The sequence below is a fragment of the Ipomoea nil genome, unplaced genomic scaffold (assembly GCF_001879475.1).
Source record: "Ipomoea nil cultivar Tokyo-kokei standard unplaced genomic scaffold, Asagao_1.1 scaffold1509, whole genome shotgun sequence".
NCBI lineage: Eukaryota > Viridiplantae > Streptophyta > Magnoliopsida > Solanales > Convolvulaceae > Ipomoea > Ipomoea nil.
In genome coordinates this window covers 1699094-1710987 of record NW_017617937.1, presented here as the reverse complement: position 1 = coordinate 1710987, position 11894 = coordinate 1699094, and the positions used below count along the sequence as shown (strand labels likewise).

The following is an 11894-nucleotide window of genomic DNA, read 5'->3' as shown; positions in this document are numbered from 1 at the left end:
GAGACGATTGCCAGAAACAAAACTACTTCATCTGCCAACGTTTTTCTTGCTGTTGTGTAACTTGTGTTAGCTCCAGAAACAAAAAATGGATATGGAAACCACTGTGCTAACCGGGATTTTGATAATTTGCCTATATATCTTCCTTCAAATTTTCCGAACACCACGGCGTCACCGTCTTCCGCCGTTTCCGGGGGTACCCATTCCTATTATCTGCCACCTCCACCTCTTGAAGCCGCCGCTTCACCGCACTCTATACCGCCTCTCCCAGAATCACGGCCCAATCTTCTCTCTCAGGCTGGGGAGCCGCCTTGTCGTCGTCGTCTCATCGCCGTCGCTGGCGGAGGAATGCTTCACTACCCACGACGCCGTTTTGGCCAATCGGCCTCGCAATCTCGCCGGGAAGTACATAGGCTACGACAACGGCACCATGGCGGGACTCCCTTATTCCGACCACTGGCGCCACCTCCGCCGCCTCAGCGCCCAGGAAATCTTCTCCGCCGCCCGCCTCAACTCCTTCCTCTCCATCCGACAAGACGAAGTCAAGCATCTTTTGCAGAGCCTCTACCGAGATTCAAAAACTTCGTTTGCCAAGGTGGAGCTTAAGCCGAAATTAGGCCAAGCGGCGTTCAATGTAATCATGAGGATGATTGCCGGGAAGAGATATTTTGGGGAAAACGATGACCAAGAAAGCAAGAATGTTCCGGAGCTGATAAACGAGGTTATGGAAACCTCGGAAGCTTCGAATCCCGAGGATTTCTTCCCGCTGCTGAGGTGGTTGGATTGCAGAGGCCTGAAGAAGAAACTGGCGGCGCTCGGCGACAGATTGGACGCTTTCCAGCAATCGCTGATCGATGAACACCGCCGTGAAAAGAGGAGGAGTACGATGATTGGGCATTTACTGTCCCTGCAAGAATCGCAGCCGCTATACTACACCGATCTCACCATTAAAGGCCTTGTCAATGTACGAATCTTTAACTCTTAATCTTCTACGGAGTATTAATTACCCTGCTTTCTATTTCACATATACTAGTCTGTCTGATTTTAAGAGCATAATCTTTGAATCTTTTACCTATTCTAGGTTAAAGTTTTGATCTTTAAGGCATTTTCTGTGTCCCAGGGTGAAATTTTAGTTAAAGTTTGAATCTTCCGAAAGCTTTTGATTGTATATGTAGTTTGTTGGTATGTGCCAGATTAGTAACATGACCTTACTGACAGACAATTGGAAATACCTAACCTGAAGAATCTGAGGCCAGAAATTTCATTTGAATTAAGGGTATCTTTAGTAATCAGAAAATGACTTTTGAAAATTGTTGTAATTTCACTCATATCAAACTCCATGAATTTATATTTCATGGTTTGGTTGGAGTGAATTGTAATTTCAATTCATAGAATTACAATTCCTAGAGCCCATTTGAATTACAAGTTCACAATGATTTTTATTATTATTATTATTACACAAAGACATTTTTGTTTTTATTCACTTTTTATCTTTCAATTTATAGTCATTCTATTCTTTCTCTTTCCAACTAATTTTCTCTTACTATTATTACACAATGAATTGTTTTTATTACTATTATTACACAATTCATTTCCTCTCTAATTTTCTCTTTCCAACTAAAAGCCTGTAAGTTGTAGATATAAAGATCTCCTATTCTTATGTTACAAGGAAAATTTGCAGCCACTATCTAAAGATGTGCACTAAATCTTGCCTTGTGATAGGGAATGATCACAAAGAAGTAAACAGCCTAGGTTGACTCAAACAAAAAAGGCCAATAGGTCACTCCCAGTCAAATTTGTAACCTTGGGTTGGACTTATATTACCTTATTCTTACCATTCTGGTGGGTGGTATAATAGCTTCTCGGAACATATTTAATTTTTAACATGTTTTTGTATGCAGAACATGATAGTTGCTGGTACAGATACATCAGCGGTGACGATGGAGTGGGCGATGTCAGCATTGCTCAACCATCCTGAGGTGATGAAGAAGGCAAGAGCTGAGCTTGATAGAGTTGTTGGTTGTGGGCGCTTGGTTGATGAACCAGATTTGTCTGAATTACCCTATCTTCAATGCATCATATCTGAAACCTTTCGTCTGTTTCCAGCAGGGCCAATGTTATTGCCACATTATTCATCTCAACCCTGCAAGGTTGGTGGCTATGAGATTCCTAGCGACACAATGTTGTTGGTTAATGCTTGGGCTATCCATAGGGATCCCGGCCTTTGGGACGATCCAATGAGGTTCGTGCCCGAGAGGTTTGAAGGCAGAGAAGGGGAATCTTCTCAGCTGTTAATGCCCTTCGGGATGGGGAGGAGGTCGTGCCCTGGTGCTGGGCTTGCGCGACGCATGGTAGGTCTAGTCTTAGCCTCTCTAATACAGTGTTTTGAGTGGGAGAGGGTGACCAAAGATGAGGTTGATATGAGTGAGGGCAAAGGGCTCACCATGCCCAAAGCCAAGCCATTGGAAGCCATGTGCAAAGCGCGCGAAGAAATGCATAAGGTTCTTGCATTGTCCTGATTGGCATTGTGCAGAACTTGTAATTTTTCAAGTTTTAATCCTCTCAAGATTCACACTTAGCGTGTTATTTCTGTTAATATAAGTCTCTGCAAAACTATAGTGAGTTGGTGTTTATCATTAGCTGCAGATTTGCATAGTAATATCACCAAAAAGCTTGAAACATCAAAGCCTTATAGCAGTTGGAATAGCTTTAATTCAGTGTTTAGCTCCTTTAACATTCATTGTCAAGAAATATATATCATATTTATATTGATCTTCTTAGCATATGTTTTTGATTTTTGAATTGGCAATTCTGTATGTTTGTTATGCTCTGCTAATTGAACAATAATAAATTTTGTGTGAGACATGCAACGCTTTTTAGTTAAACTGTGATTGTGTGATGTGAGTACATTAAACACGTGGGACGGTTTTATACAAGTCTTATTCATTGAACAAAGAAAATAACCGACTCCTTAGAGGCTCCTAAACTTCAACATTGCAAAGGATGTGGTCTAAGTTTGGCCGGATCTCCTCTAAAGGTAGACATGATTTAAATCATTAGTCTTAAGGTTAGAATAATGTTAAGACGGATTAGCTCTAAATTGACCCGATGCTCAAATAGTCATCTCTAACCATAGGTAGTGTAATACTCGGTAATTTACATTTACTCTTGTAAGAATTTCTGTCTATTTACATAAGTCGATATAGAGGTAAAATCTTATTTGTTTAGAGTGATAGGTTGAATTCAAATTTAGTACGACAAAATATAAAATAAAAATATATAAAATATTGAGAAAGAATTTTTTATAAATAAAATAGAAAAAGAATAGAGTTAATACTCAAAATGGTCATCGAATATAATGATTTTTCTCAATTTCGTTTTAAACAATTTTGGTGACCTAATGTAGTCCCAAATCGACTTTTGTGTTTTTTGCTCAATATAATCCTCCATTTGATGTTAAATAGAAGGACAATTTAGTAATCTCAATATTGACTTCTCTCTACTCTCATCCTTGCGAAGTGCAAAATCCCTCTTTCTTTTACGAATTACTCCCAAAATTATTTCCAGACTTGCGAATCAAATTTTATATTCGCAGGTTTGAGAGTAATTTTGGGAGTAATTCGTAGAACAAAGAAAGATTTCGCACTTCACAGAACATGTCTAGGAGTAAAGAGATGTTAATATTGTAATGATCCCAGTGAAGAAGAGCTCGAGGAGCCAAACAAATTTGATTTGTTCTTCTTTCGTTTATGTTTCTTAGGAATCTCCACTGGGGTGTTGCTATGGAACTTAGATCCAGATTGCTTTCTCAGCACAGCAAAGGAAGAAGAAATAAAATGACAATTTTAACCCTGTTGTAAAGGGGTTAATTTGATCTGCGATGAACCGGTGATAAAGTGAAGGAAAATACGCTGGAAAGATCATTTTTGCTACAAAAATAATAATCGTGGACCTAGATTGCAAGGTTTGAAACTCGTGGAGAAAATCTGAAAGTACTACTATAGTCGTGGGACCAAAAGTGCAAAAAACTCAAAGTTTAATATTCTTTTAAAATTTTTGATATGAAATTAATCCTCAAATTTTACTTTAAGAGTTTTCATCTATATATTTTTGAAATACTTATGATTCTTTACAAGGTAGTAAATCGGGTTCGATCCTTTGACCATCCACTTAAATAAATAACTGGGATGTCATCACACTACATGGTACTTGACACGATCGTCCATATATGTTTGGAAGAATGAATTTGAAGCAACTTGAGTTCAACTTCTAAGTCAGATTTGGTCATTGACCATGACTTCCAATATGCAAACAATAAAGGGAACCGAAAATATGTTTAAAAAGAGAAAAAATTGAACTTTTCACCTATAAATTATATGATAATTGTAGAATTCATATCTAAATGTTAGTCTTGTTCACTTTTTGCTTCTAAACTATTATTAGTATTGCACTTTTCGTCCCTTTACTAACAAAATATTATGGACGAAAAGTGAGCACAAGAAGTTAACTTAGGAACGAAAAATGAGCAATAGAAGTTAACTTAGAGACGAAAAGTGAACACGAGAAGTTAACTTAGGGACGAAAAGTGTAAAGTCAATGATAGCTTAGAGGCGAAAAGTGAGCAAGACTAACACTTAGAGAAAAATTTTACAATTATCTTATAATTTAGGGATAAAATTGCAATTTTCTAAAAAAAAAAAAACAAAAAGAAAAGAAAAGAAGAAAAACGATGTTAGAATTTAGACTAATCACTAATCCAACCACATGCGATGATAAATTCTCCAATTCTATGGTTGTCGGCTGTACAATTAGCATGCTTAAGACTTGCAGTTAAAGATTGTTAATCTTTTTAAGGTTCAATTTTCTTTGCTGGGAACAGAGACGTAAGATGTTGGAACAGAGATTTCTTGTGTCAATGTTCAACATTTGACTCGTCAAACCATGAGAATTGTACATTCACCCAATGTGCGTGATTGCGGAAACCAGGCATTATGTACGTGTGCGCATGTTCGGACTAACTATTACTCCGTATTTGATTTTTGAATCACCTCTGGTATTGAAAATTTAATGTCCCCAATATTTTGTCATTTAATTAGACCATTTCGATGCGAATAATAATTAGTCAGCATATAGAGTCTTTCTAAAGCTTATTGAATTGTATAGCAAAGAGACTTCCTTCCGCACGTAGTGAGTAAAAATCAAATCTCAAAATAAACTTAAGGGCGTTTGTTGGGAGTAAGGAATTAAGTGGAAATGAATTGCAATTCGGTGGGAAAAAAATAAGGTGAGAATAAAGTAGGAATTCAAATTACATTGTTTGGTATGGATGAATAGAATTATTGGATAAGGATTGAAAGAAGTGATATAAAGACTAAAATATCCTTGTGTAATAATAATAGTAGTTGATGAAGGATTAATATTGTTGTAGAAGGGTACTTCTGTACTTTCCTTCCTTCTTTCCTCCCTAGCAGTTATAACTGCTTCTGCTCTGGACTATATGTAATCTGTTTTTCTGCTTCATTCAATAACACAGCAACAAACTTCTTTTTCTCTCCCTATGAACTCTCACCATCCAATTCCCAGCTTAGCTCACTGATTCCTACATGGTATCAGAGCTTCCATTCAGCTACGCAGCCGCAGTAACCATGGATCGAAACGCCGCCGGAGGAAATTCTGCTGGAAGTGCAGCAGGAGCAGCCACTCCGGTCAGTCAGATCCAAGCTAATCAAAATCCGGTTTACAGAGTAGATGAACTGGATGATCCTTTGTATCTTCACGCAACAGAGAATCCAAACACCATACTTGTCTCTCCTCCTCTTACTGAGAGCAATTATGCAGCCTGGAGCAGGTCCATGAAGATTGCACTTGGCGTGAAGAACAAATTTGCATTCGTTGCTGGTACGATTCCCTGTCCAGCTCAGTCAGATGCTAGATACGGAACTTGGAAGAGGTGCAACGATATTGTTTGCGCCTGGATCTTACGTTCACTTAGTCCATCTATCGCCGAGAGTGTGTTGTACTTTGAGGTAGCAGAAGAGATCTGGAATGCTTTGAGGAAAAGATATTCTCAAGCAGATCCACACAAGATTGCTGGGATTCAGAATGAGATCTACAGAAGTGTGCAAGGTAATCTATCGATCAATGAATATTTCACTAGATGTAATGCTCTTTGGGAACAATTGAAAGCTGTTAAACCACTGCCTGTCTGTGAATGTACACCTAGATGCAATTGCACACTTCTGAACAAAGTTATAAAGGATAGGGATGATGATCAAGTAATTAGGTTTCTAGATGGCTTAAATGATGAATATGAAACTATCAAATCTGGTGCATTGGTCATGGATCCCCTACCTAGTATGGAAAAAGCTCTCAACATGGCTTTGAAGCTAGAGAGAAAGCTCAATGGTTCTAGTGGCTATAAGACCTCTGAAATTGGTCAATCTAATGCTATTCAAAATCAAGCTGGAGAGGATCAGAATATTGTGGCAATGGCTAGCTCAAACAACAAGAAGAAATTCAATGGCTATGGAGGGAAAAATGTGGCCAAATGCACATATTGTGGAATGAATGGCCACACTATAGACAAATGTTTTAAGAAGCATGGGTATCCACCTGGCTGGATACCTGGTTACAAGACTAAATACAAGCAGAACCAAAGCAATCAAGACAGTCAACACAACTTTAGTCCATCTGTGAATCAAGTTGCAGATGTAGGATTGTCTGCTGACCAATTTCAGAAGCTGGTTTCTCTTTTGCAAAATCAGAACCAAGGAAGCCAAGCTAACCAAGCATCCACCAATGCTGCAATTACCATGAGTAAGACTGGAATGAGGCAAGAGATCATCAGCTCATCTGCTGATACAAAAGAAGGCAGGTCCATTCCTAAATTCCATATAAATGCTGTCTTAAGTTGTGCAAAAATGTGGATATTGGATTCAGGAGCAACTGATCACATCACTTGCTCTTTGGATTACATTGATAATCATCATAAAGTTCATGGTATTTTTGTTAGAATGCCAAATGGAGATTCTGTGCAGGTGACTCATATAGGAGAAATAAGATTGTTTCCCAATCTTTTGTTGAAAAATGTGTTGTGCATACCCTCTTTTGCTTTCAACATAATATCTGCTAGTAAGCTGACAAAACAAAATGGCTGTACTCTTGTCATGAATGCTGATTTGTGTAATATTCAGGGGCTACATGGGATGATGGATGGTTTTGCTAAGGCAAAGGATGGACTCTATCTTCTAAGCCATCCTCCTGTTAAGAGAAATCAGTGTGTTGATTTTGATAAACACTGTAATAGCTTATCTTTGCAAATGTGGCATAATAGGCTAGGGCATTACCCTATAGACAAAATTCATAGTCTAGATGGAATAAAACAGGTTCAATCTCATAAGCCTGCTGATTTTGTATGTGACTCATGTCATTTTGCTAAACAAAAAAGGTTAGCATTTCCCATTAGCAATACAAGAGCTGAAAAATGTTTTGATTTGGTACATTTAGATGTTTGGGGTCCTTTTGGTGTTGCCTCACTTAAAAGAGAACATTATTTTCTCACAATTGTTGATGATTACAGCAGATTCACTTGGATACATTTAATGAGAAATAAATCTGAAGTTAAGCAGCTATTTCAGAACTTCTATCAATTTGTGGACACTCAGTTCTCAACTAAAATTAAGGCAGTGAGGTCTGATAATGGAACTGAGTTCTTCATGACATCCTTTTTTAATGACAAAGGGATTGTCCATCAAAAATCTTGTGCTTATACACCTCAGCAAAATGGTATTGCAGAGAGAAAGCACCAACATATATTGAATGTTGCAAGAGCTCTTAGATTTCAGTCTGGGGTTCCCTTACAATTGTGGAGTCACTGTGTGTTACATGCTTCTTATCTCATCAATAGGCTTCCCACACAAGTAAACAAAGGGAAATCACCCTTTGAACTTCTCTACAACAAAGCTGTGGACTATAATCAGTTAAGGGTCTTTGGGTGCCTTTGTTTTGCTGCTACTACTCCTAAGGGAAGAAATAAGATGATGCCTAGAGCAAGGAAGTGCATCCTTTTGGGCTTTCCAGCAAATGTGAAAGGATATTTGTTGTTTGATGTCACTGATGAGTGCATTTTTGTTTCCAGGGATGTCATTTTTTATGAAGAAATCTATCCTCTTAAACAAGGCAGTTCAGATAATTCCCACAGTCATGAGAATAATCCAGTTTTGCCTGTAATCTCCATTGATGCAGATGTGTCCCCAGAAGAATATAGAATGGCTCATGGACATATTGATACATCTCACCTCATGGATACTGAGCAGCATGGTATTCATGATGTCAATAAGTCTGGTACTGAATCTAGAGTACATACAGATTCCATGAGAACCACTACAACATCTAAAGAAGGTCCCCCATCCATTCTTGAAAATTCATCTGCTACTACTAATGAAGATATTGCAGTGGCATATCCTAACCAGCAGGAACTCAGGAGGTCTGAAAGGGTGAGAACTATCCCCACAAAACTCCAAGATTACTACTGTCAATCCATAGTTCAGATTGGCAACACTTCCCCACATTCCTTAGACAATGTCATATCTTATGAGTCCCTACCACTACATCACAAAACTTGTGCCTCCTCTATCCTAAATACACATGAACCACAGACTTATAATGAAGCTGCTAAGTCTGAAATGTGGAGAAAGGCAATGCTGACTGAAATAGAAGCCTTGGTTGCCAATAATACCTGGATACTCACAGACTTGCCTGAAGGAAAAATACCAATTGGTTGTAAATGGGTTTTTAAAGTGAAACACAAAGCTGATGGCTCAGTGGAAAGGTACAAAGCTAGGTTGGTGGCCAAGGGATATACACAACAAATGGGAATTGACTACACTGAGACTTTCTCACCTGTTGCAAGGATGACTACTATAAGATCATTTCTAGCTGTAGCCATTGCAAGAGGATGGGACATTCAACAATTAGACATAAACAATGCATTTCTACATGGGGACCTAAAGGAGGAAGTTTATATGGTGTTGCCTCCTGGCTTTCACAGTGATAAGCCAAACCATGTCTGCAAGCTACTTAGGTCTCTCTATGGCCTAAAACAGGCTAGCAGACAATGGAACTCTAAATTAACTACAGCTTTGATAGATAATGGCTATCAACAGTCAGCAGCTGATCCATCTCTACTCACTAGAACCTCAGGAGATTCCTTTACTGCTTTGCTTATCTATGTGGATGATATTCTAGTCACTGGAAATGATTCATCACAAATTACAGCCTTGAAGCAGTTTCTTGACAATGCCTTCAAGATAAAGGACCTTGGGTCTTTGAACTACTTCTTGGGGATTGAGACTTTTAGAAGTAATGAAGGGGTCAGCTTGTTTCAGATGAAGTACACTCTTGACATCCTTAAAGAGAATGGTTTTCTCAATTGTAAGCCTGCAAAAAGTCCAGCTACTGCAGGTATCAGACTAGCAAAAACAGAAGGTATTCCCCTTGAGAAGCCTGAAGTTTATAGAAGGTTAGTTGGCAAATTGTTATATCTAACCAACACAAGACCAGACATATCACATGCTGTGCAGCAGCTCAGCCAGTATGTTGACAAGCCATCTAGTATCCTTCTTACTGCTGCTCATAGGGTATTGAGATACCTCAAACATTCACCAGGAAAAGGCTTATTCTATCACAAAGACTCCCACTTGAAGCTGCAAGGTTTCTCAGATTCTGATTGGGCCAATTGCCCAGATTCCAGAAAGTCAGTCACTGGTTATTGCATTTTCCTTGGTACCAACTTGATCTCTTGGAAGACTAAGAAACAGGCCACAATCTCAAGGTCTTCTTCAGAGGCTGAATATAGAGCACTGGCATCAACTGTTTGTGAGATTCAATGGCTTCATTATTTGCTAGCTGATTTGAAAGTGAAGTTCAATGTTCCAACTGTCCTGTTCTGTGACAATCACTCAGCTATTGCCATTGGAGAAAATCATATTTTTCATGAAAGAACGAAGCACATAGAGATAGATTGCCACATTGTCAAGCACAAAGTCAGTGAAGGATTGATAAAATTGTTGCCTATTCCTTCTCATAAACAGGTGGCTGATGGATTCACCAAGACTTTGCCTACTCCTGCATTCAACTTGTTTCAACTTAAGCTGGGCCTCCGAGACATCCATGCCCCAGCTTACGGGGGGGTGATGAAGGATTAATATTGTTGTAGAAGGGTACTTCTGTACTTTCCTTCCTTCTTTCCTCCCTAGCAGTTATAATTGCTTCTGCTCTGGACTATATGTAATCTGTTTTTCTGCTTCATTCAATAACACAGCAACAAACTTCTTTTTCTCTCCCTATGAACTCTCACCATCCAATTCCCAGCTTAGCTCACTGATTCCTACAGTAGTAATAATTAAGGGTACTTTTGTCATTTCATCTCTTTTTCATTTTTTCACAACCACCGAATTGCAATTCATAGGGGGGGTGCCCATGAATTGCAATTCAGCAAAAGGAGGGAATTGCAATTCTGTGGAATTGCAATTCCCTCCAACCAAACGGCGTAATTGTGGCTTCCACTGAATTGCAATTCAACTACATCCAAATTACGCCCAACCAAACAGGCCAAAAAGGGTTGACTCGTGTACGCCAGCACCTGCGAGCACGCATGTCGTCCGAAAAATTGACTGGTATTGCGGACTGAAAAAGCTTGACTCGTGCATGCTAAATTTTCGTATGAATTTTTCCAATACAGAGCCACTCAGCTCGTGGTAGTTGGCTGCTACCATTCGATCAACTCGGGTTTGGCTGATGATTGTCTACTCGTACCATTCGGTAGACTCGGGTTTAGCATAATGGTTAACCACTCGCAACCTCTTGGGTACCTCATCTCGTCTCGTAAGTACGATTTGGGTAGCGACCATTTTGGGTTTTAATTCATCAGTTCCAGAATTAATTTTGAATTAATTATAATTTTGAATTACAGAATTAATTCTCAGCTTAATGGTCAGCTGTTACAGAGGTTATATTGACTGATTTAATATCAGTTTTAAATGGCATGATTAAAAGCTATTTAATCCTTCAACTCCTATATAAGTCGTAGTTGAGCAAGTGATTTTACACACTAAAAAATCTAAGCTTTCATCTCTCGAAATTCTACTCTTCTTTCCTTCTCAACCTCCTGTGTTATTCTCACGCTCTAGTTCGCCAAGTTTTAAGTTTGATCGTTCAAAACTTAGAATCGTAGTATGTTTTATCCTGAGAAACCTACGCTGCAACGCTCCTAGCACCTTTGGGAGGCAGCAAATAAGATTTTAAGAAGAGAGTGCAACTCGATTCGTACTTGCAACCTAGCAAAAATTTCCCTTTTATGCCTGTGATTGTTTATCCCAAAATTTCCAGTTTTTTTCCCAAATAATAATATTTTTTTTTTGTAAAATTATTATTATGTTTTTCCACCCTTTTGGTCTCCATAAATTAGTATATATGGTGATGGTTATAATCGAAGAAATAGATGAACATGTGGACGGTAGGTGTGGATACCTTTCAGAAGTTTCAATGCAATGCTTGACAATACAGAAAACAATTGCCCAGACATCGTTGGCAGTGACAATGCATCATATTACATATCACCCGTTGGCAGTTGAATTCAAACGAATTGTTTCCAATTTTAGTTTAGTTTCAAAGTATAATGTTATTTTTACTTAAATTTTTTAAAGTCATATATTATTTTAGAGTAAATATCTAAAATGGTCCCTCGACTATAGCTAAATTCACAAATTGGTCATCGACTTTCAATTTCAACCAATTAAGTCCTTAACTTTATAATTTTAACACAATTTGGTCCTCTGTCTATTTGACCGTTTGTTGACTGTGATTTTTGAAGATATATATGTACTTTCATGGTCCAT

At 38.4% G+C, this 11894-nt stretch overlaps 1 protein-coding gene across 1 annotated transcript; it reads left to right on the top strand.

Annotated features, from left to right (window-relative positions):
* LOC109189084 (cytochrome P450 81D11-like) lies at positions 1–2767 on the top strand. The gene is made up of 2 exons (XM_019339816.1): positions 1–961; positions 1899–2767. The coding sequence occupies exons 1-2, from the start codon at positions 86–88 to the stop codon at positions 2514–2516; spliced, it is 1494 nt and encodes a 497-aa protein (XP_019195361.1). The 5' UTR covers positions 1–85; the 3' UTR covers positions 2517–2767.
* Positions 2768–11894: the final 9127 nt, after the last annotated feature.

Bases quoted from the DNA above. Each gene is read 5' to 3' on its own strand.
- LOC109189084 (XM_019339816.1), top strand. From the start codon at position 86: ATGGATATGGAAACCACTGTGCTAACCGGGATTTTGATAATTTGCCTA. The intron at 962-1,898 runs GTACGAATCTTT...TTTTGTATGCAG, and splicing joins CCATTAAAGGCCTTGTCAAT to AACATGATAGTTGCTGGTAC.